General features: G+C 37.2%; 1 protein-coding gene across 3 annotated transcripts in view; it reads left to right on the top strand.

The window, feature by feature from the left end:
• TMA16 (translation machinery associated 16 homolog) overlaps positions 1-25,614 on the top strand; it is a 51,369-nt gene that overhangs the window by 3,442 nt on the left and 22,313 nt on the right. For 2 of the 3 annotated variants that reach the window (XM_077752742.1, XM_077752743.1), the window contains exons 2-6: positions 10,503-10,615; positions 17,024-17,061; positions 18,239-18,323; positions 19,472-19,620; positions 22,880-22,922. In XM_077752742.1, coding sequence (XP_077608868.1) covers positions 10,503-10,615; positions 17,024-17,061; positions 18,239-18,323; positions 19,472-19,620; positions 22,880-22,922 — 428 coding nt within the window. Of the gene's footprint in view, positions 1-10,502; positions 10,616-17,023; positions 17,062-18,238; positions 18,324-19,471; positions 19,621-22,879; positions 22,923-24,043; positions 25,271-25,614 lie in introns of those variants that run through there. The other variant, XM_077752741.1, reaches the window with a different exon arrangement.

Below are 25,614 nucleotides of genomic sequence, written 5' to 3'. Positions count from 1 at the left end.
AAATTTTTTACATTTATTTATTTTTGAGAGACAGAGAGCACACATTGGGGAGGGGCAGAGAGAGAGCATGAGACACAGAATCCAAAGCAGGCTCCAGGCTCTGAGCTGTTAGCACAGAGCTCGACGTGGGGCTCAAACTCACAAAGTGAGATCATGACCTGAGCCGAAGTCGGATGCTTAACCGACTGAGCCAGCCAGGTGCCCTGTCCTTTGCTCATTTTTAAATCTAATTTTGGTGTTTTTTCTTCCTATTTTTGGCTACTGAACTGTATGAATTTATTACTTTTTTTCTTTTACAGTCTACTTATTTATTTTGAGAGAGAGGGATAAAGAGCATGTGCACACCAGGGCGGGGCAGAAAGAGAGGGAGAGAGAGAATCCCAAGTAGTCCCCATGCTGCCAGCACAGAAGCCCATGTGGGGCTGGATCCTATAAACTGAGAGGTCATGACCTGAGCCTAAATCAAGAGTTGGATCCTTAATGGACTGAACCACCCAGGTGCCCTTGTATGAATTTCGTATATATTTTGGTTGTTAACTTCTTATCAGATACAGTTGGTAAATATTTTCTCCCATATGGTAAGTTTCCTTTTAATTTTGTTGATCATTTCTGTTGCTGTGCAGAGACCTTTGAGTTTGATGTAGTCCCTTTTGTTAATTTTGCTTTTGTTGCTTGAGCTCTCATGTCATATACAAAAAATATTGCCAGGGTCACTATCAAGGAACTTTCCCCCTGTGTTTCCTTCTAGTATTTATATGGTTTTGGGCTTTACATTTAAATGTTTAATCCATTTTGGGGCATTGGGTGGCTCAGTTGGTTGAGCATCCGACTTTAGCTCAGGTTCATGAGTTTGAGCTCCACATCGTGTTTGCTGCAGTCAGCCTGTCAGTGCAGAGGCAGCTTCAGATCCTCTGTTCCCCTCTCTTTGTGTGTCCCCCACGTGCACTCCCAAAAAACAAATTCAAAACAAATTAATTCATTTTGAGTTAATTTTTTGAGTGGTGTAATGTAGGGGTTCCATTTCTTTTTTTTTTTTTTGCACGTGAATATACAGTTTTCACAACACCGTTTATTGAAGACTGTCTTTTTGTCCTTGAGTACTCTTGGCTACATATGCGTCGGTGTATTTCTGTACTCTCAGTTCTGTTCCATTGGTGTATGTGTCTGTTTTTATGCCTAAACCTTAAAGAGATTACTTGCTAGTGAAACCTTGCTCCTGAAATTAAAGTAAAAATAAAAGTAAAGGAAAATGTTAATGGACCTATGTCTTTTTGGAACAGTATTACATATTCATGGTTTAGAAAAATCAGACAGTAATGAGGTGCCAGGGTGGCTGAATCAGTTAAGCATCCAACTCTTGATTTCTGCTCAGGTTGTGATCTAATGGTTTGTGAGTTGAAGCCCCACGTTGGGCTCTGTGCTGATGTGTGGAGCCTTCTTGAGATTCTCTCTCTCCCCCTCTCTCAAATTAAATAAACTTAAAAAAATTGTTGTCCATGAAAAGTTTATTAAGTTTTTATTACCACTGTGAAAAATTAATACAAATTTAATGACTTAAAACAGTGCAGATTCATTTACTGTTAAATTTCTGAGGATCAGAAGTCCAAAAGTGAGTCTTATTTTTCTGTTAAAATCAAGGTGTTGATAGGACTGCTGTTCTTCAAGAGGCTCTAGTGAAGAACCTGTTTCCTTGCTTTTTCCAGTTTCTAGAGGTCACCTTCATTCCTTGGTTCTTGGCTCCTTCCTCCGTCTTCAAAGCCAGCAGTGTCACATCTTAATGTCCTTCCCCAGGGAAGGCCACAGCCCCTTGATAATGATTCTTCTTCCTCCTTCTTATAAGGATCCTTGTTTATATTGGGCCCATGTGGATAATTAGGGATAAATTCCCTCTCTCAAGATCTTTGATCACATTTTCAAAGTCCCTTGTGTCATATATGGTAAATTATTTACAGATCTGTGGATGAGGGCATGGACATCTTTGGGAGGGAGGTCATTATTCTGCCTCCCACAAAAAGTAAGCCTTCTTCCAATTCCGTTATCTAGCGCCTCAGTTCACTTGAGAAATGATTGATCAGTTTCTTAGATACTCATTCAGACATTTTATATACATGCACTAGCATATGTATATGTCTCTAGACCCCCCCCTTTTTATGTAAATAGTGTATTAGACACACTTTTATGCCCCTTGCTTGTTTTGTCTTACCCTAATTTTGCAGGCTTATGTAAGTACTTCTAGTTCTCTCATGCTTTTTATAGCTGATAACCCATTGTTTGCTTTTATACTAATTTACTTAACCAGGTTTCTGATGGACACTTAACCTGTTTCCATTCTTTCGTTTCCTACTACAAACACTGCTGCATTGATTATTCTTGTTTTTGCTACATGTGTAGATAGTATACTGCTAGAATAAATTAATAGAAATTGAATTCCTTGGTCAAAAGACATGTGCAATTTTTAATCATGATAAGAACTGTCAAATTGCACTCCAGAAGGAGAACACTTATTTATTTATGAGACTGCTTGTTTATGAGACCACTAACTCACCCAGACCCTCACTAATGCAGTGCTAAGAAATTTAGAATCATTTATCCAGTCTTGTGCACTGAAAATTCTATCATTAAAGTTTTAATCTATATATTTTTTAAGATAGACCACATATCCTTTCAAAACTTTAATAACATTTGTATTTATCTTTCTGTGACTTTGTATTCTTTTTCCTGTTTTTATTTGGGGTGCTCATCTTTATCTTGATTTTGTAAGTGTCCATTACATTGTAGGCTCTCATCAAATACATGTATTTCATCTGAGCTTAGATCTAGGCTGTTTTCTCTTCTACTCTTTCACTGAGGGAATCTTACTCTCTCCAGTGGCTTAAAGTACCACCTGTATCCCTAAGTCATCCCAAATTGATATCTTTAGCCGAGACCTTTTTTTTCCTAAGTGCCAGACTTGTATTTCTTGCCTGTACTCAGCTGTATCCCAGATGTCTTAAACTAATGTCTAACAGTGAATTTTTTAAAAAATGTTTTATTTATTTCTGAGAGAGAGAGACAGACAGACAATGTCTGTGTGGGAGGGGAGGGTCAGAGAGAGAGGGAGATACAGAATCTGAAACAGGCTCCAGGCTCTGAGCTGGCTGTCAGCATAGAGCCCGATGCGGTGCTTGAACCCACGAACTGTGAGATCATGACCTGAGCCGAAGTCGGACGCTTAACTGACTGAGCCACCCAGGCGCCTCTGACAGTGAATTTTTGATGCCCCTTGTTCCTATCTTAATGGTAAATGGTAATTCTGACCATGTAGTTGCTTATGTTGCAAATCTGGGGAGGCATACTTTGCTCTTCCTTTTCCCTCACCCTTCATATTCAAGTCCTGTATCATTGTGTTTCAAGGTACATTTCTTTAAACCTTGCCATTTTTTTCATACCTTCACTGTCACCATGCTTCGGCTACTTGACTGTCAGCTCTTCTTAACGACCACAGCACCACTAATAGTAGTCTGACCTCCTCCCAAACTATTCTTTATACAAGCAACTTGTGCAGTTTAAAAAAAAAAAAAAAAAAAAAAGATCTCAAGTTACTTCTTCAGGGAGGCTTTTCTTGATGTCCAAAAATTAAGTCCATTTTTTATATGGTTTCAGTCAGGATCCTATACTTCCTGACCGTTTTCTGGACTTACTGAAGTATATAGTTATTCATGAGAAAACTAGATTGCAAGCTCCCTGAGGGCAAGTCATGTCTGTTTTTGATCCTGGAGCCTTAGGTCCTATCCTAGTACATGGTAATACATGCTCAGGGATTTTTTAAAAAAAAATAATCTAGTACAAGATAGGAGTATAAATAGTAGCAAGGGAATGTGGGAGAAAAGCTTAATTCTGACTAGATATTTGTAGGTGGTTGTAGGTACGGCTTTAGTCTTATACTTTTTAAGTATTCATATACCTTTATGTACCCTAAGTGTGCTTGGTGGAATGATTATTTTTCTAGGTTTCTAGTTACACTAAGTACTATAAATGGTATTTCTGTCTCCGTTTGAGCTTGGATTCTATGATAACATAAAAAGAGAGGTTGAACTTGATGATAGATTTTGCATGAAAGAAAATTGAAGTCTGCATTAGAGAATTATTAAGATATTCTTAATGTTAAGGAAGCTATTGCTTTTGAGTTATTAAAAATTATTTTTATATGAGATAGTTCATATTTTAAGGACTATTTTTAATATTTTTAATTCACAGTAGTTTAATGTACAGTGGGTGCTAAGCATATGTTTACTTGGGGCAACATCCTCCTTTTTTTTTTTTTTTTTTTACTTCTTTCAAAGTATTATTTTCAACCTGATAGGACACGTTTACAGTCTTTAAGGGTCCACTTTTGAGGAGATAAAACACAAATATAAATGATTTTGTAAATGTTAAATGACTGGTAAGTGCAGTATGATATTAGGTGCTATAATGCAAAAGCTACCAAAAGAGAAAGGTTCTAAAGTCCAGATGGTTATTCTTGGATGGTTTCAAGGAGTAGGTGATCTTGAATTTGAAATGGTCATTGGGAATTGGATGGGTTTAGAAAGGATTATGTGCAAAGCCATTAAGTTCCTAGCTGAATTGTCTGTCCTTGGGGTCATGTTTATCTGTAAAGCAAGGAAAGTGCACTGAATTTCTTCATGGTGGATTCACTGCCAACAACAGCAGCAGCAGCAGTAGCAGCAGCAAAGCAGCTTTTCTTAATTAAGTCCTCTCATTTTCATCTTGTCACTGGTGTTGAGTGACTTAGTATATCGTATTCTATGATTTATTTTGATACAGGTTTCTAGTTACACTGAGTAATAAACAGATTTCTGTCTCAGGTTGAGCTTGGATTCTATGATGACTTTGATGGTCTTTTAGGAGAAGGTCCTTTTTATGTATTTTTTTATATTTGGAAAGAGTGTGCATGTGCGCAAGTTGGGTAGGGGCAGAGGAAGAGCAGGACAGAATCTCAAGCAGGCTCCATGCTCCATGCAGAGCCCCACACCGCTCAGTCTCATGACAGTGAGATCATGACCTGAGCCGAAGTCAAGAGTCAGACGCCTCGTTGACTGAGCCACTCACGTGTCCCATCCTTTTTGTTATTTATGATTGTAACAGGAATATTTGAAGCATATTGCCCCTGAAATACCTCTTTCTGTTTCTGTGTTGTTTGAATAAACTCTTTATGTGTTTTCTTCTATTAATCTCAATTATGAATTCAAAGATTTAGAATGAATTTTCTGAAGTAATTGCTAAAGATTGTAGGAAGGAGACACTTTTGATACTAATTTTCTGGCTGCATATTTTTTGGTGCCAGAAACTTTTCAAAGTAAGCATAGTTAGGTGCTCCTGGGTGGTTCAGTTGGTTAAATGTCCAATCTCACAGTTTGTGAGTTGAAGCTCTGCATCGGACTCTCTGCTGTAAGCACAGATCCTGCTTTGGATCCTCTGTCTCCCTTTCTGCTTCTCTCTCAGAAACAAAACAAAACAAAGCAAGTAAGCATAGTTATTTAAAACCGTGCCTTAGTTATGCTTATGAAAAGAGACACTATTTTTGTTTTATCTCTCAAAGTTGAAACGTAACTATTAATCTTCTGTAGCAAATGCACCTTAAACTCTTTCCCACCCCCAGTTTTGGTATATATTTACATTGTCTACTATTCTATGAATCATCAGATGCCCCACAAATAAGTTTGGAGAACCTCCAACTGTTAGAGATTAATTGCTTTTTAACTTAAGATATTTACCTTGAATAGACTGTTTAACATTTTGTTGATAGGGTTTTACTTCAGTTTTTCCCTGTTGAATACTTCTTTTTTATTTTAATATGTTGAAAAATACAAAAATGTTTTAAAATTTAGCAAGCTATATTGTACATATTTCTGTGCCTTATTATACATTCATATCGTGCCTTGAGGCAACCTTTTCATGAATAATAGAAGGAATAGCAAACTACAGGTGAATCAGAATGGAAGATCTTCTTTGTACTAAGTCTTGGAGGTTCTTCAACTGATACTCTAAAGCTCTGAGGACATTTTCATACTCCAAGGATATTAAACCATTTCTTGTTCTAAAGAAAGTTTTTATTAAATCTTTAAAGGAATTTTTTAAATAGAATTGGACATATTGCTGAAATAGTGTTACATACAGCTCTGTAACTTTGGTTGTTAAGTTTTAGCAGCCTCCGAGAGAATCTTTGATGTGACAGTTGGTTTCCATCAGAGCGAGGCTAGTGAGAGAACAGAGAGAGAGTAGGCCAGATGGAAGCCAGAGTCCTTACAAAACCGAATCTCACGATTGATAGATCATCCATTTGCCAAATGTTACTCATTAAAATTGAGTCACTAGGTCCACACTTGGTGGGGGGTAGGAGTGGGGGAGATTACACCTGGGCATGAATCTTAGGAGGTATAATTCATTGGGAGACACCTCAGAGGCAACCTACCATGGGTTCTGACATGTTTTTATTGATTCATGTGTGCTAGGTAAAGCTCATGTACAAAAAAAATCCTTACCACACCTTTCTTGTACCCCCACCCCACATATGCAGAGTAAAACAAAAGAATGCACATACAGGCATACCTTAGAGATAACTGTGGGTTCAGTTACAGACTGCTCCAGTAAAGCGGATATCACAATACAGTGAGTCAAATGATTTTTTTTTTAGTTTGCCAGTACATAGAAAAGTTGTATTATTTACACTGTATTGTAGTCTATTAAGTGTGCAATAGCACATGTCTAAAAAAGTGTAAATATCTTAATTAAAAAATACTTTATTGCTAAAAAATGCTAACCGTCATCTGACCTTTCACCAAATTGTTATCTTTCTGCTGGTGGAGTTTTTGCTTCAGTCACACCCCTGACTGATCAGGTTTAGAAGTTGTTGAATGGTGGCGTGGCTGTGCCAGTTTCTTAAACTAAGACAATAATGAAGTTTGCCACATCAATTGACTCTTCTGTCATGAACATTTTCTCTGTAGCGTGCAATGCTGTTTGATAGCATTTTACCCACAGTAGAACTTTTTGAGAATTGGAATCAATCATCTCATACCCTCCCACTGTGTAGTATTCTGAATCCCTTGCTGCCATTCCAACAGTCTTCATAGTGTCTTTGTCAAAAGGAGATTCCATCTCTCCTTGTTCATCTATAAGAAGCAGCTCCTTACTGTTCAAGTGTTATTATGAGATTGCAGCAATTTGCTCATATCTTGAGGCTCTGCTTCTAATTCTATTCTCTTGTTGTTTCTACCACATCTGCACTTACTTCCATTGAAGTCTTGAACCCCTTGAAATCATTCAAGAGAGTTGGAACCTACTTCTTCGGAAGTCCTATTTATATTATATTTTGACCTCTTCCCATGTATCATGAATGTTCTTCATGGCATCTAGAATGGTGAATCCTTTTCTGAAGGCTTTCAAGAATTTATTTTGCCCAGATGCATCAGAGGACTCACTCTGCCAGCTGTAGTCTTGTAAAATGTATTTCTTAAATAAATAGACTTGAATGTCAAAATCACACCATGATTCATGAGCTGTAGAATGGGTGCTGTGTTAGCAGGCATGAAAACCATAATCTCATTGTCTCCATCAGAGCTCTTGGGCAACCGGGTGCATTGTCAATAAGTAGTCATTCTTAAATGAATCTTTTTTCCTTAGAAGTAGGTCTCAACATTGGGCTTAAAATACTCAGTATACCATGTTATAAACAGATGTGCTATCAACCAGACTTTGTGGTTCCATTTATACAGCATAGGCAGAGTAAAGGGCCCACAATTCTTAAGGCTCTAGGATTTTGGGAATGGTAACTGAACATTGGCTTCAGCTTAAAGTTTTACCAGCTGCATTAGCCCCTAGCAAGAGAGGCGGTCTGTCTTTTGAAGCTTTGAGGCCAGGCATTGACTTCTCCGTTCTAGCTGTGAAAGTCCTAGATGGCATCTTCTAGTAGAGGGCTGCTTTGTGTACATGAAAAATGTACACACATTTTGTAGCCACCTTCATTAATTCTCTTACCTAGATCTTTTGGATAACTTGCTGCAGCTTCTACATCACTTGCTGCTTTACTTCACAGTTTTATGTTATAGAGATAGCTTCTCTCCTTAAACCTCATGAACCAGCCTTTACCACCTTCAAACTTTTCTTCCCCAGCTTCCTCACCTCTTTGGGCCTTCACAGAATTAAAGAGAGGTGGGCCTTTTTCTGGATTTGGCTTTGGCTCAGGTGAATGTTGTGGCTGGTTTGATCTATCCAGACCACTCAAAAGTTTCTTTTTCTCAGCATTAAGGCTGTTTTGCTTTATTGTTTGTGTTTTCACTGGAGTAGCACTTTTAATTTCCTTCAAGAACTTTTCCTTTGCATTCACAACTTGGCTAACTGGCACAAGAGGCCTAGCTTTTTGGCCTGTCTCAGCTTTGGACATACCTTCCTCACCAAGCTTAATTGTTTCTAGCCTTTGACTTAAAGTGGGAGATGTATGACTTTTCTTTTCACATGAACACTTAGAGGCCATTGTGGGGTTAGTAATTGGCCTAATTTCTATATTATGTCTCAGGAAATAGACCTGAAAAGAAGAAGGATGGGGGAATGTTTGGTGACTGAGAACAGTCAGGACACACACAACTTAAGTTTGCTGTTTGATATAGGCATATGCTTGGTGCCTCAAAACAATTACAAGAGTAATGTTAAAGATTACTGATCACAGATCACCATAACAAATATAATGATAAAGTTTAAATATTGCAACAATTACTGAAATGTGACATAGAGACATGAGGTGAGCAAATGCTGATTAAAAAATGTCAGTAGACTTGCTTGATCAATGTAAGGTTGCCACAAATCTTCAGTTTGTAAACAAACCAGACAAAACCCTCACAATATCTATGAAGCACAATAAAATAAAGCATGTCTGTACCGGTTTACTCTAGTTTCACCTTATTCTACTGACCTTCCAGTGCCATTCTGGGTTTCAGAGTTGGAGCTGTCTTCTCTGGTCAGGTTTATCAAGAAGTGAGCAGTAAATATTTGTTGTGTAGTTCATTGAATATTTGTTGAAGGAATAAATACATGTGTGAATGAGGAATTGGTGGTTATTTTAATTAAATCTGCAAAAAGTTTTACAAGTAAAAACTTTGAGTTGTAATTTATGAAAGAACACCAAAGGAAAAGGATTTTGCAGGCAGAGGTAACAAGTGCAGCTTCCAGAAGTTATGAAACAACAAGGTGTATTCTGGGAATGGGGGAGAAGTTCAGTAAGAATGGGATGAGGGATGTTTTGAAGAATGAGAAATAATGCTGGAAAAGTAAGGTGGGGGTAGATTGGTTTCCACCTTAAGGACTTGGGACCTAACTGTGAGCTTGTTAGGGGGAAGGGACTTTAGTAGATTAATGTTATAGAAAAATAAGCTGTATGACTTCCATGAAAAAAGAACTAGCAGTGAGACTCTAAAGGCCACCCTGATCATGAAAGATCATGAGGCTGAATTAAGGCAATGCCCATAGTTTTGAAGAGAAGATTCTAGGAACATTTGACCTTTTCCAGGATTAGGTATAGTAGAGACTATCAACTGTCCCCAGATAGGCTCTTTTGCTTTGTAATCGTGTTTTTTTTTTTTTTTTCCTTTCTGAGAATAACGACTATATTTACTGCCCACCAATTACATTTTGTTCAATGGGATGTAAACAGAAGACTGCAACTTCCGAGATCTTGCTCTTAAAGGAAAGGGGTGTGCCTTTTGATTTTCTTTTCTACTTTTCACTGGCTGGAGTTGAGACTTGGTATTAAGTCATCTTGAACTATATGGATATACAGGGGCCTAAGGATAGTAGATAACAAGATGGAAGGAGCCGGGATCTCTGAGGACTTTGTGGAGCAGAGTCTCCAGCTCCTACTTTTTACATGAGAGAACCAAACTTTGTTGGGTTACACCATTATTATTTTAGGCTTCTGTTGTAGGAAGCCAAACCCAACTCCAAAATGATAACAGGTGTGATAAGATAGAGAATTATGTAGGAATAAAGAATTACTGATGTGTCTAGTTCAGTGGACTTAATGAATTGTGACCTAGTTAACTGGCATAAAGTTTGTATGGGAAAATAATTTGTTCTTTTTTGGATGTGCTGATTTTGAGATGGCTTCTATTATTTCCTCTCTTCCTATTTTTTTTGTGATCTCAATTTTGATTTTGCTTGATTCAGTGCCCACTTTGTTTTATGAGCAACTTCTAAAGTCAGCTTCTCATGAACATCTTGTGTTCCTTCTACTTCCTTAACTTTCTTAACTGTAACACATATTTTTAACTGTGTTTTTCCTCACTGCATTCTCTTACATACTTTGAAGCTGGAACAGTCGAAGAGCTGGGTTTATTGACTGTTTCTGCACCTTTTTAAATAGTGTTTCTGGCTTACAATACCTCTGTTATGTTACTCTCAAAAAAGAAAAATTTTTGACAAATCACTTATATATCTGACTGTGTGTAATATGTTTTCCTGTATTGTAGCCTAAAGCCCCAAAGGGAAAAACCATAGGACGAGAAAAAAAGGTCATCCATCCATATAGTAGAAAAGCAGCTCAAATTACAAGAGAGACCCACAAACAAGAAAAAAAGGAAAAGTAAGTATCTTTTGCTCATTTATATTATGCATTGGTGTAAATCTCATTTATACATTTATCTTTCATCAACATTCCCTTATTCTTTAATAAATAAATGTTATGTTTTATGCATTGAAGGTAAGAATAACAGATTTGTTGTTCTTTCTTACTTAGATTGGTCTCTTTTTCTTGAGAATGCTCCTCGGATTCTTGTAAGCCTTTGTTTAGTTCTCATACTTCTGAAAAAGTTGATTTTGACAAGTTTTCTTAGTATTCTCTGCTTTTACGGAAAAGTAGATTTTCATAGGTCCTTATGCCATTCTCGAAGTTGGTTTGTATTCTTGATGTGAAGAATTCCTAGGAAAGTTTTCTTCTTAGGAATATAGAATGTGTATGTAATGCCCCTTCTTTTCTGTTTCCTTTCCCTTAGTCCCCTTTCTCTCGTCAGCAGCCTACACTTTATAATTTGCCAGTTTGCCCCTCCCCTCTGTCTTTGGCCTGTGAGAGTTCCCAGGAACTGTTGTAGAAACAAATAAGAAATTCTTTAAAATGAAGTTAGAAAGACGGAAGTCCTCGTTTTGGCTATTTTAAAATAGCCTTACCATTTAAGTTTTTAATTTTTTTTATTAAAAACATTTTTTTTGGTTTTTATTATTTATTTTTGATATAGAGAGAGAGCATGAGCAGAGGAGAGGCAGAGAGAGAGGGAGACACAGAATCTGAAGCAGGCTCCAGGCTCCGAGCTGTTAGCACAGAGCCCGATGCAGGGCTCGATCCCACAAACTGTGAGATCATGACCTGAGCCGAAGTCGGACCCTTAACTGGCTGAGCCACCCAGGTGCCCCTAGCCTTACCATTTTAATAAATGGTAGATACCTTTCCATTCTAGCTGATAGAAGTCGGCATGTTCATTGTTATATATTAATTCCTTACCCAAGACTTTAAGGCATATTTAGTAAGGGTTAACTGTTTGACAGTGATTTGGCTAGATGTTTTCTGGAAGAAAATAGACAAGTGCTGTGATAGTATCATCAATTTTTTTTTTCCTGTAAAGGTTATTATGATGATAGCAGTATTGCTTTAAAACAGTACTTTTCAAACTTTAATATATCACTTACATGAATTTTGCTGACTTTTGACATAATTACCACTTCTGTGATTTTGCAGTTCTGTTACCATCAATACTAGTATTTTACAAACCTAGATGAACATGAGATACTTGTAGGGCGTATTAACACAGGTGTATACGTATAATACACGTAGGGCATATTAACACAGTTTGTTCCCATGCCTGGAATTTTATGTCAGAAGGTCTGGGATAGTGCCAGGATTTTACATTTCTAGCAAGTTTCCGGGTAATGTTGATGCTGTTACTGCTAGTTCAGGGACCACACTATGAGAACCACTGACCTGTAGCATTACTAACTTAATATTCTTTTGGAACCTTTTTCCTTACATAGCTTTTTTAATTTTTTTTTTGAATTTTTTATTCAAGGACACATTTGATCTGTATTAAAACCAAGTAGATCCTGTTGCCTTCCCTGTATGGTCTGAGCCTGAGGCATGCTTGCTTTATCCTTGGTGAAAAGATTTGGCAAAGGTTGCAAGACTTGTAAAATGAACTAACGTTAAACTTTTCTTTTTCCTTTTTTTTTTTGTTTTGTTTTCTTTGTAATGTCATTAGAGAGGATGAAAAGAAAAATGAGGAAAAAAATGTAACTTGCTTAAAGATGATTTAATTCTGTGTCCATAAGAATCTTAAAAACCAGCTTATGTAGTACCAGTGGTATACATGCAATATTTTAAGAAATAACGGCTTTAGAATTTGGCTAAGCTCTTTAGTTCACTGTATGTACTTGTGCCAGTGAGCCTAGAATCTTTGTGTGTTTTCATTTGTATTCAAGATTTTATGCGTTGATTTACAGAATCAACATTATAAAAGAAATATGGAAGGATAAAACTGAACAACATGCTAATTGCTATATAACTCATTCTATCAAAGGAGGGTCCATTATTGGTGAAGGCTCCATTTTTATAGTACAGAGTTGAAAGGTATTATGTAATTTTTTCTACTTGGACAATGTTCTAAACAAATTTTTGTCATTTATTTTAAAGAAGTTTTAAAGAAATCACCATTGTAACCATTATGGCCCCAGAAGCAAACAAATGTACGGTTTTATTAGTGTCTACTGTATTTTATGAAACAGACTTACACCTGTCATAGATATCAGTTTTTTGAGTAGCAGCGTCATTGACCATGAGTCATATTTAATTTAAATGGCATGATCACAAGTACTATCTTAAAATACTGCCGATCTACCTGCACTAGAGTAGTACTTCCAGCAAGACAGAAAGGCTGAGCTGCATATTTTGGGGAGATGGTTGGTGAAAGATACTCAGACTCTTGGAACAAACTGTATGCAGGATGATAGAAAAGGTACCAGTACAACTTAACTTGAACTGTAAGTGCCTGTGCCTTCTGAGTAATGAATAGCAGTTATCAAATCCTGCTTTAATTATCTGTGGCTGCATAACAAATTATGCCATTTTAGCAGCTTGAAACAAACACAGTCTTGGTCAAGAATTCCAATGCCACTTAACTGACTGCTTTTGGCTCAGTCTCTCACAAAGCTATAGTCAAAATGTTGACTGGAGCTACATTCGTCCCAGAGCTTGATAGGGAGAGGTTTTGCTTCCAGGTTTACCTCAGTGGCTGTTGACAGATCTCAAGTCATATATGGTTGCCTGTTGGCTGAAGGCATCAGTTCCTTGCCACACATGTCTCTCCATGGGCCACTCACAGCATGGTAACTTGGTTCCGACAGAGCAGAGGTTCTGAGATAGAGCAAGAGAAGGTGGCCAGGATGGAAGACAGTCTTTGAAACTTAATTTCAGAATGACATCCATTGCTATTGTGCTCTTGATTTGTTAGAAGTCACTGGGTCTAAGCCATCTACATTGAAGGACATTAATCTCAGGACACAAGAATCAGTGGGGACCATTTTAGATACTGCCACCTTTTCTTAACTACCTACCAAGATATTTGGTTTTTCTAGGGAACAAAGATAGGCAGCTTACAGTTCCAGTCTCTGTACTTGTACAGAGAACTGAGGATTCTTTGTACTGCTTCCTCGGGTTTCTTTTTAGAGAGAAAGACAAGTGAGGGGAAGATCAGGAAGGATATCTGTTATGTTTGGCTTTGACTAGTGATAGAAGGATACAAAACCAGAACCAGCTGGGTTGATCGAGTTAACTTGTGTTGATAGACTCTGATTACTTAAAGATACAACAAGAGTTAATAGCAACAGCTAAGAACTCGGACATGTTCCTCTTCTGTATTTGAATGCTCTGATTTAAGACTATATGGAATATTGCTTATGTTCATATTAAACGAAACTAATATGGTTTGAAGACTAGTGCATTGCAAGTGATGCACAATTAACAGACAGCAAATGGCTATTCTATGTCATGATTTTAACTTTATTTTATGATTTCTGAGCTTAGCAATATTTTGTTGGTATATACTGTCATATCTTGTCCTGCAGAGTAAGCAGCAAAGAACTCTAGATACCAGAATAAAATGACTTGGTATGAAAAATTAACAGAAAGAAACTAAGCCTAATAAGTAAAAATCTAGGGAAAAAGTACTGTTGAGGTTTAATCTCAAATCTCTCTACTTTTCTGTATTCCAACCGATACCACTCTAGTTCAGGCCTCTATTGAGTTCATTCAGAATTATTGCAACCTGACTTCTAACTAGATTCTTTCCTCTAGGCTTATTTGAAAGGAATGAATTTTTCTCTTCCTTGTTATGAAGTACTCTTTTTTTATTTTAATTTTTATTTTTTTATTTACAATTTGCTTATTTTTGAGACAGAGACAGAGTATGAGTCGGGGAGGGGCAGAGAGAGGGTGACACAGAATCCGAAGCGGGCTCCTGGCCCTAAGCTGTCAGCACAGAGGTTTGAACTCATGAGCTGAGCCAAAGTCAGACCCTTAACTGACTGGTCAACCAGGTGCTCCTGAAGTATTCTTTATTTTTTAAAATCAACTTTAACATATAAATAACATTCAGTAAAATAGCCATATCTTCAGTGTACAGATTTGAGTTTTGACAGAACATTGGTGTAACCACTATGATTAATGTATATGCATTTTCATTCTTCCTAAGGATTCCCTTGTTCATTTCTCACTCCATCCTTGCCCTGTACCATAGCCTCAGGGAACCACTGATTTGCTCTCTATTTTGATAGATGAGATTTGTCTTTTCTGTTGTTTCTTATAAATGAAATGATTGTAATTTTTTGTGCCAGCTTCTTAGCATAATATTTATGAAATTTACTCATATAATTTCACATATTGTCCTTATTTTTTATTACTGAGTAGTATTCCATTGTATGAAAATGCAGTTTGTTTATTCATTCACCTGTTAGTGTTCGTTTGGATTATTTATAGTACTGGGCTATTATCAGGTTCTGCAAACTAAGGTCCAGCGATGCATTTTTATTAAAAAGTTTTATGGGAAGACAGCTGTGTCCATTCCTTTTGTATTATTTGTGGCTGCTTTCAGGTTACAATTGTGGAAATAAGTAGTTGTGACAGAGACTGACCACATGGCCCACAGAGCCTAACATGTTACTCTCTGGTCATTTAAGAATAAATTTGCCAGCCTCTGATATTATAAATCTGCCATGAATATTCACGTACAATGTTTGTTTAGATGTTGTTTTCATTTTTCTTTCAGTTCCTATAACTGGAATTTCTGAGTCACACAGTGAATATGTTAAAAGTATGTAAGAAGTTAAGTTTATATGAAATTAAGTTATAAGAATTGGTGGCCATATGATAGGTATCATGTTTAAGTATGTAGGAAATTGCTTTGTCCAAAGTGATAGTATTTTGTATTTTCACCACCAGTGTGTAAGAGTTACATTCTCTCCATATCCTTTCACACATGTTGTATTATCAGTTCTTACAAACTATTTTAGCCATTCTGATAGTTGTATAATGGTATCCCAGTATGATTTAATTTTGTACATCTTGATGACTTGATATTAAGTATCTTTTTATGTGCTTATTGGTCATTTGTATGTCTTTGATTTGATTAAAAATCTGTAAAAAATCGTTTGCCCTTTTTGGTATTGGGTTGTCTTTTTAAGTAGTAAGTGTTTGTNTGTATATATATATATATATATCTTCCCTCTTTCTGTGCCTAAGATTTTTTTTTAATGTTTATTTATTTATTTTGAGAGAGAGTATATGCGAGTGGGGGAGGGGCAGAGAGAGTAGGTGTGCACATGCACGTGAGTCGGGGAGGAGCAGAGAGTGCGGGAGAGAGAGAATCCCAAGGAGGCTCTGGGTTGTCAGCACAGAATCTGGCATGGGGGTTCAAACTGAGATACCGTGAGAACATGACCTGAACTGCAGTCAAGAGTTAGATGCTCAACCCAGTGAGTCACCCAGGTGCCCCTGTACCCAATTTTTTTTTGAAGTTTTTTTAAAAAGGCTTCATTTTATTTCCCCAGTTTTCTCGTTGGTTAAAGTGGGAGGATAAATCTGGTCTGTTTTGTGAGGGCAGGGACAGTAGTTTTTTTGGTCATTGCTACGTCTCTAGTGGGTAGCAGAAAGTGTAGCAAAAACTAGCCTTCGAAAGGTCTCATATGTTTGCACGTATAGGAGGATTAGGAGGAACTTGACGGAGGAACAAGGGGGAGAAGAAGGGCGGAAATGGTGGGGGAAAGGGAGAGAAGCAAACCATGAGAGACTCTTGAATGCTGACAAAAACTGAGGACTGATGGATGTGGGGGGAGGGGGGGATGGGCATGGAGGAGGACACTTGTGGGGATGAGCACTGAGTGTTATGTGGAAACTAATTTGACAATAAACTATTAAAAAAAAAAAAAAAGAAAGAAAGGTCTCAGTTATTATTTAGAATGCCAGCAATCATGGGATCATGTATTACCCATACTGTTTTCTGAGAATAGATGAGTTCTTTATTATAATTCTTTTCAAATTATGAAAAGTAAGTGTTCTGTTTTATTCTTGATGAAGTTTAAAAGGTGACAGTGGCTGCATTCCATCTTCTAGAAAGTATTCATTATTCTTTTGCGCACGAGTATTATCCACCTGAACATTCATAATCCAATCAAGCCTTTTTTTGTGTTTTCAAAGCTAATTTGTTCTATAGGTGTCCTTTGGTCATTAGTCATTGAAGAGCTAAAGAAAAGTTTCTAGTAACATTTTGTTCCAACGATTTACAAGAAAAGCACGGTGTTCATTATTTCTGCACTATCAAAATTAATTTCATATGTATAAAAGAATGATCTTTGAATTAAGGTTCTGTGGGCAGTTTTTTTTGTTTGTTTTTGACAGATTCTTAAAACTTGCTTTGAAAATTTTCTAACGCATTATGCACCTTTTTTCCCTAAGGTTGAAGAATGAAAAGGCATTGCGTCTTAACCTTCTTGGTAAGTAGATTTACTTATTTTACATCTGGCTAGAGGATAGTGAAATTCTGCTATATGCCTAGTTTTCTTTTGATTCTTCTAGGGAAATACTATTTTTATCTAAGTGAACTTTCTTTACCAGATTTAATTAAAACCAAACAAAGTAAAATCAATCATGAGCTCTTAGAAAGTGTTAATAATACCTACTCAGGTTTTCAGAAATGATTTAGTTTATGTTTACCTACCTATATCTATCTATTTTTCTATCTCTGAAGTTTAATTCTAGCTCCCTAATGATTAGAATTAAGAAGGATTATGGCCTAAGTATTTTGGAAACAATGGTTTATATTTAATGATATGGATACATGCATCCTCAGTTTATGTCTCCGTGTCATAATTTTTTTTTTTTTTTTTTTGGGTCATATTTATTGTTAGTAAATTTTTACTTATTTGCCTGACTTAAAAAGAATGACCTTTAGGCTTTATTTCAACACTTCTCTCCAATGCTTTCTCAGTTAATAGAATAGTATTTCTAAGTAGGTCATCCATACCTGGGTAGGGCCATTTCTTGATTTGTAATTTTGAGAACTCTAACCGAATATGACCCTGCTCATCAGATTTACTCATAAGGATGAGGTCTGTTAGCTCTTTGATAATGTTAGTTAATCTTCGCACAGTGTCTGGAAGCTCTTGTATGGTTGGTATATTTACTGACTTTGAGGCCCTCACAGGTTACTTATTCTCATCTCTGAATAGGGATAATAATGTACTGATCCTCCTACGGATTGTAAAGCTCTTGACATAGAGCCTGCTGCTTATTTAATGTTCAGCAGCGACCATCTTCACCATTAATCTAATCAAGTTTCATTTCATTAGAGAAGGTCTATCCTTTGCTTTTGAAATACTTAGAACTTTATGTTCTATTATTCTTTTTAAAAAGAATTTTGCATTCTTACTGGACAAGAAATACACAGAAAAGCATCTCTTCCACCCCTGTCTCTTCCCCAAATTAAAATGTGACAATTTGATTTCTGACAAACTGGCTTAATTATCTTTGAGCCCACACAAGCCTTTATATTTAACATTGAAATACGTTTTGATACTATTTTAAACACATTGATGTTGAAAATTCTGATGAATACTCATTACTTAAGTGATGACTTATGGTGTTAAACTATCTTGGTACCTGTTGTTACAGGTGAAAAGCTACAGTGGTTTCAAAGTCACCTTGATCCTCAAAAAGCAGGCTATTCAAAGAAAGATGCTTGTGAATTAATTGAAAGGTAAACACTGGGCATGTTATGAGTAAATGTCAGAAAAGGAGGACTTGTTCATCCTGGTTCTTCAAGACACAAAGTTCTATTCTGGATTTATAGAGGAGTAAATGGACTTTGTTATCTAAAAGGCTTTACGATTCACACTGGCTTAGCCACTCTAGTAGGTTTGTAACCTTTCTGAGCCTGGGAGTGTTAGTTAACCCAGTTCCTGGGGATCAGGAAAAGTTTCCTAATGCAAATATTGTCTCAACTGAGACCTGAAGAGTGAGAGTTAGCAGATTGCAGTAAGTTAGCTGAAGAGCCTTTAGGCAGAGAGAACAGTAGCAGAGGTAAGAGCAACATGTTTAGTGATCTGCCCGACATTTAATACCAGGTTCAAAGAGGGCATTGTGGCAAGTACAACTAATTAAAGACCTCAAGTATCATTGTAACTTTATCAAAGGAAGTTTTGGGAGCCACAGGAAGCTTTCTACAGCAGGCACCTGAGATGGTCACATTTAAACCTCAGGAATGTCACAGCAGTGAGAGGGAGGATGGATACCGAGGGGCATGGTTTTGGCCAGGACACTGTTGGGAGGCAGATGAAGCAATTCAGGCAAGAGATGATGGTGGTCTCTGCATCATTAGTAGCAGTATGGTGAAGAGGAATGAAGACTCCAGAGATATTAAAGAGGTAGAAAGTCTCACTCTTTAGTGAAAAGTTCGATGTGGCATAAAAGGGAGAGAGCGGCGTTAAGGAGGACACCTGCATTGTTCACTTGGCCAACTGGGTGGATGGCTGTACTATTTCCTGAGGTAGAGAGCCAAAGAGACGGAGCAGGTCTGGTGGGGGGGGTGAGGGGGACCAGGGTGAACATAAATGCACTTTTGATGTGTTAAGCCTCCATGGGACATCCAGATGGAGATGTCCAGGAGGCGGTTGAATATGAGGATCTGGAGTTGAGTAGATACTTGGAATAGCAGGCGGTGATTTGGTTGCTGAAATTTTGGAAATGGTTGAGTTATTCAGGAAGGGTCTGAAGGCTGAGGACTCGAGGAACTCAGAGGAATACAAAAATTTCGAAGACAGGTGAAGGCTGGGGTTTATATTTTAAATGAAGTAATGTCAGCCAAATGTACAGACTTGTAATTCAGATTGCTTTCTTATTTCTCAGGTATTTAAATCGATTCAACAGTGAACTAGAGCAGATTGAATTACATAACAGCATCAAAGACAGGCAAGGAAGGCGGCACTGTTCCCGGGAGACAGTCATCAAGCAGACAATGGAGCGTGAGCGGCAGCAGTATGAAGGATACGGCCTTGGTGTGTTTTCTGTGATTTTTTTCTTTCTAAAATACATAGCCATATCAGATTTGTAATTAATTTCAAATGCTTACTTTTAAAAAAAATTTTTTAATGTCTTTATTTTATTTGGAGAGACAGAGACAGAGAATGAGTGGGGTAGGGGCAGAGAGAGAGGGAGACACAGAATCTGAAGCAGGCTCCAGGCCCTGAGCTGTCAGCACAGAGCCTGATGCGAGGCTTGAACACATGGACTGTGAGTTCATGACCTGAGCCGAAGTCGGACGCTTAACCGACTGAGCCACCCAGGCGCCCCTCAAATACTTAATTTTTCTTAATTCAGTTGGTTAATTTTTTGAATTTAATTTAATTAATTTTTTGAATTTCTTCCTCTCATTTCCTTTCTTTCGTTGAGTATATCAAATAATTTTTTTAATTCAGTTTTTTTCTTACATTCTCAAGACTGTCAGTTGTTACAGTGACATCGTATCTTTCTACTGTGACAGTAAAGCTTTCCTCTCCCTTCTGGCACATACCTCATTTGCTTTTTTGTGGAATTAGTACTTGACCATCTCCAGCTACATCTGAGTTTCTTTAGAGTAGGTGCTGTGCCCTTCCTGTCGCCTTAATCCTTGCAGGTCCAACCTATATGGGTTGTACTCATTCTTGAAAAACTATAGAAATCGAATATTCATTCTTAGCTTGTAGCATTTCTATATGTTATTAGTTTACTAACATTTTTGGAAGAAAAGCACTTAATGAGGGTACTTTAAGGCTTGCAAAGCCCACAGACGCTGATGACGCAGAGGCAACATGGCCTATAGATGGTATTTGATTGGCTTCTTAATTGTCATTGTAGAAAAAATCTGGTGATTGCACATGAAAAATGTAGATTTCTGGCTTCTTTTTAAGAAGTCGAATGGTCTGGCGACACAAATCCACTATAGTGGAGTAACAGGTGTCCCTTTTGGATTTGATCATATATTCCTAAGTTTGCCATGGTTCTCAACATTCCTTCATTCACGTTCCATTCCTAGTCCATGTTAGGGCATTTATAGTACATGGATTTACTTAAAAAGTGTAGTATGAACAGAATACTTAATAGCAAATTAAAGGTTTAAATTTTGGTAATACTGAAGCATAGGACCTTAAAGGAAATAGCTTGTGGATAACTGTTGTGTCGGCCCCAGCCTGTTGATACTGATGCTGTCTGCTAGACATGCCTGAAGCACCCACCTGCACGGAGTACTTGGGGTGAGCCCCCAGCGGCATTTCCCCAGCCGGAGCCAGTGTTGTGTTGGGGCCAGGTTTTGTGGTTCTTGTTAGGATTGCATGATGCGCCTCAGTAATAACCATCAGGGAACTTTGGAAACAACAAGATTTATTACAGGTCCTGGAGGGTCCACAGCACACCCAGGGTCATGCAGGGAGGTCGAATATAGAGAGAGGGAGTGTGGACCTGGAGCTCTACCTTTATTAGGGTCTAAGGTGAGGTGCCAAGGGTTTCACAGGTTCACTCTTTATTGGCGAATTAGAAACACAGCAGTGGGAGGTAGGATGCAAGAAGGGAAAAATGGCATCACTCGAGTGGTTGTTTCCCAGGTAAGGTCTTTCTAAAAGGGAACCAACTTTCACAGATGGGGTGGCCTGGTTTCCCATCTAGTTGTTTTGCTGCAGCTGTGTCATGCAGCTGGCAAGGTTTTCATTGGAGAAGGGTGTTTTGATATGGATGTCCAGACAATCAGAAGCTTAATGTCAGGCACCTACACTATAGTAACACTAAAAACCCTGAAGTAGTTGGCAGTTCTTCTTCATCATCTGTAAGAAGTGAGTTTCTTAACTGAAAAAATAACAGAAAATAGCTTTAGAACTAGATAGATCTGATTTAAACCCTTGCAGCTTACTGTAAAACAGGACAAGTTATTTAAATCCTCCTCTCCAGCTTTGTTTTCTTCAATTTAAACATTGCAGTAAATAGTGTACCTATGTCCACAGGTTTTGAAAGTCACATGAGGTTTCATTTATAAAAGTACTTGACACAATACCTTGTTGAGGGAGAGCTTCAACAAGTTCCGTGTCCCTTTCATGGAGTAGTCACCATCAGTTTGTAAAATGTGTTTACGCTTGTAGTCTCCATTTCCTCATGTCCCATTTTCTGTGGAACCACTTTCATGAGCTGTTGTCTCCACTCAGCTAACAGTACTGGTCACTGATGACTAAGTTGCTAAGGCAAGTAGTTGCTATACTGGGCACTGGTTCTCACTCAGTCAGCTTTTCTACAGCATTTGATACAGAATCAATCATTTCATTTTCTTGTCACACTTTTCATTTGATAAAGAAGACCCAGCCCTTTCCTAGTTGTCTTTCTAGGTGACTGACCGAGACTTTTCAGTGTCCTAAATTGAATCTTCCTCTTCACAAACTAAATATTGGCCAAGGTCTCTTATTTTTTTGGGCCTCTTCTTTTTATCTGTCTATACCAACTCCTAATTGATTTTATTCAGTGTGTGGTTTTAAGTGCCATCTACAAGCCCATAATTTCAAAATTTGTATCTGTCAACCCTAACTTGTCCCTAGAACTCCAGACTTGCATTATCAAAGATGGGTTTCTCGAAACCTCTACTTGAATGTCTTACAGGCATCTCAGACCTGACCCGTCCCAAAGCAAAGTCCAGCTTTTCTCCCAAAACTTGCTCCTCCCACCCGATCTGTATTTCAGGCAGTGACATCACCACCTGTCTAGTTGTTTAGGTTGGAAGCCCTTAGTCACTTCCATGCTCTGTCCACCTCATCAGCAAATATATTTTGCATCTGATAAATTTTACTGCTACTGTCAACACCTCCCTAGTTCAAGCCACCATTGTCTCAACTGTACCATTGTAACAGCCTCCCAGTTGATGTCTTTGTTACTGCTCTTTCCTTCTAAAGTCTGTTCACCATATAGCTGGAGGGTTAACAGAACATGGCCAAGGTCAAACATGTATTGGTGATTGAGTCAGCCCCAAACCTCAGATCCAGTGTTGTTTCAAGTGTGCCACAGTCTTTCCTCCAGAGTCACGGAGTGTTGCTGGTGAATAAATCATCTTCTTAAACTAAGCCCTTTATACTTCGAAAACTTACTTTTCATATAGCATTACAGCAGTGTTTTGAAATTTTGTTTTGCCTTGGATGTTTTTGCTGTCTGTCCCTTTTTTGTATCTGAGATAATAAACAAGGAAACTGTGAAGTGTTGTAATTTAAAGAACACTGCTTAATGCATATAAATTGTTTTCTTTCCTAGAGATTCCAGACATTGTAAATGCAGGTAATCTGAAAACTTTTAGGTAAGTGTGTCTCTTTTTTATTATTCCTTGAAACAGCATGTAAAATACATGAGAAATAAACTTTCTTCCCTTATGAACCTAGAACTTTGAACTTAGCTCTAATGAACTAAAAAAAACCTCAAGGGTTTCTTTTACCTTTTCTGTTTTATCAGACAAAGTAAGGCTTTCCCTAAATTGTGTTTCTTTGAAACGCTTGACGTACACTGAAATAATAGTGACATGGTGCTTTTATTTATTAAAAAAATTTTTTTTAGATACTTTAATATAATACTTAAAAGAACTTGTGCTCACTCTTCTTCCCCAATCTGTACTTTTTGAAAGATACCCTAACGGCCATAGACTTGATGGCTCAGAGTTCTTTCAGAAAAGATGGTTACTGGAAAGTGATACCAGAGAAAAGGTTAAGTCATCGAGAACTAGACTGGTGGTTGAAAGATTGAATTTTCTGGTGTAACAATAACATGTTTTTTGGTTTCTGAAACTTACTGTGATTTACCACCATGTGTGAAAAGAAAAATCTTTTCTGACTGCATTTTGGAGATTTGCCAGATATGATCTAGGTCATACTTTTATTTATTAATTTTTTTCACTTATTTTAATTTTTGAGAGAGAATGTGAGCGAGGGAGGGACAGAGAGAGAGGTAGACACAGAATGTGAAGCAAGCTCCAGGCTCTGAGCTGTCAGCACAGAGCCCCATGTGGGGCTCGAACTCCTGAGCCATGAGATCATGACCTGAGATGAAGTCGGACTCTTAACTGACTGAGCCACCCAGGTGTCTTAGTTCCTTCTCTTTAGATTCTTGATAGCATATGGCTGGATTGAAGACTCAGGTTAGGGAGAATAAAAGAATGGAACAGAGCCTCCTTGTAACTTCTGTCTAATATTTTCCTGAATTGCTTTTTGAAAGTTTTGGATATGTAGGAATCTGTGTGCAGTTACTGCTACAGACCTCAGTTCTTGGGACATTTTTTTTCCTAATGCATCTATATTGTTTGTTTCTAGTGCATTTGATATACTATAAATTTATAAGCTTTGTTCTGCTGCTTTTAGAGTTTTAACTACTGATTGTTTCCCCATCTCGCACCCCAGCAATCCTCTGTATGTACTCTCTTTTGTTTAGGGAATGGGATTTTGATCTGAAGAAATTGCCAACCATTAAAATGAGAAAAATTTGTGCTAATGATGCAGTTCCCAAGAAGTGCAAGAAGAAAACTATTATAACCGTAGACAAGAAGAAAACTATTATAACCGTAGACAAAGATTTAGGGGAATTGGAGCTAAAAGATGACTCCAGTGACTCAGATGAGGAAATGACTGCAGTGGCCTAATTGTCCTTTATTTCAGTTGAAAGTAAATAATATGAACGTTAAGTTATATTTGAACTGATTATGGTAAATAACTGTCTAGATACAAGAATTTGCTAAGTAGCTTATCTTTTTTCATGATGAAAATCCCATTTACGGTTTCAAAAAGTGTTATGATTTTCACTTAAAAAGTAAGTGTTGCTTTTCATTTATTGCTGAATGAGATATAATGAAATAAAAGCACAGTCTAAGATCCATTTAACCTGAATTTCCCGAGCATAGGGAGTGATCTGAAAAAGGAAAAAAAAAAAGTTTTAATTCTTTTCATGTTCACCTTGGATCACCTACTGTCACATTGTGGGGTATGTACAGCTACATGTTTTCTGGAAGGGTCCCATGCATACTTCTTGAGCAGTGGTGATTGCAGAATTGCCTTTCAGTAATAGTGTTCCACTAATCTTCCTCTTAAATTAAACTTCTTTTCTTTCCTTGTAAGATAGGGGAAAATGTGGTATGGAACAAATACACACTGGTGGATTGTACATTATTTTTATTATCTTTGCACCAGAGTTCAATGGTAAAGAAAAAATGTTGACTATTTTCGTGGTGTTAGTCTCTCACACTTAATTTGTTACCTTTTGATAAACGGTTGCAGGTTAGCTCTTTCTGTTTGTATATTTTCTGCTTTCTCATGAAAAATGATAGGTTTTATCTGTGGAAACAAGTAAAGATCAAAGAATCAGTTATTGCGATTGTGTTATTCTTCTAAGAGATACAGTAAATGACATATAACTCAGTTTTTCAAGTATCATGAAGAACATGAATGTGTTAGAATGTTCTTTATAGGACTTGTTAAATGCAGTTATCTTTTAGGCTATTTTCTAAAGGATACAATGCAAGTGTATTTGAGTATTTTCAAGAAAATAAATGTAAAACGATGCTATAACTAGATATCAACTAAGTCTTGTTAACAATTTATTTAAGATGTTACAGCTTTTTTTTACTACTGAAAATTAAAAATAAAATTTATTTCCATAATTTCACTTCTTAAAGTTCCAATTATTCGTCTCCAGTGTTTCAACTGATGCTAATTTGCTTTTCTTTAGTAATCTTTGTAAAATTATGGTTTTATGGTTATGGAAGTTCCTGTCTCTTTAGTCAGTGGAAAATGTCCTTTTTTTTTTTTGCTTCATTTTTGTTTCAAAATGGCTATTAACACTGAATTTTTTTTTTTGGTGTAAAAAGGTGATTTTATTAAAGCACGGGGGCAGGACCTGTGGGCAGAAAGAGCTGCCAAGCTGAATCTTAAATTACAGTAAAGAGATGGAAAACTGTTATATCTGGTCTGATATTTAGAAAGTCTTACTATACTGACTATACATACTAA

This window comes from Crocuta crocuta, unplaced genomic scaffold, assembly GCF_008692635.1.
Source record: "Crocuta crocuta isolate KB4526 unplaced genomic scaffold, BGI_CrCroc_1.0 scaffold346, whole genome shotgun sequence".
Taxonomy (NCBI): Eukaryota; Metazoa; Chordata; class Mammalia; order Carnivora; family Hyaenidae; genus Crocuta; species Crocuta crocuta.
The sequence above is the reverse complement of the archived record's forward strand: the minus strand, read 5'-3'. Positions and strand labels throughout refer to the sequence as shown.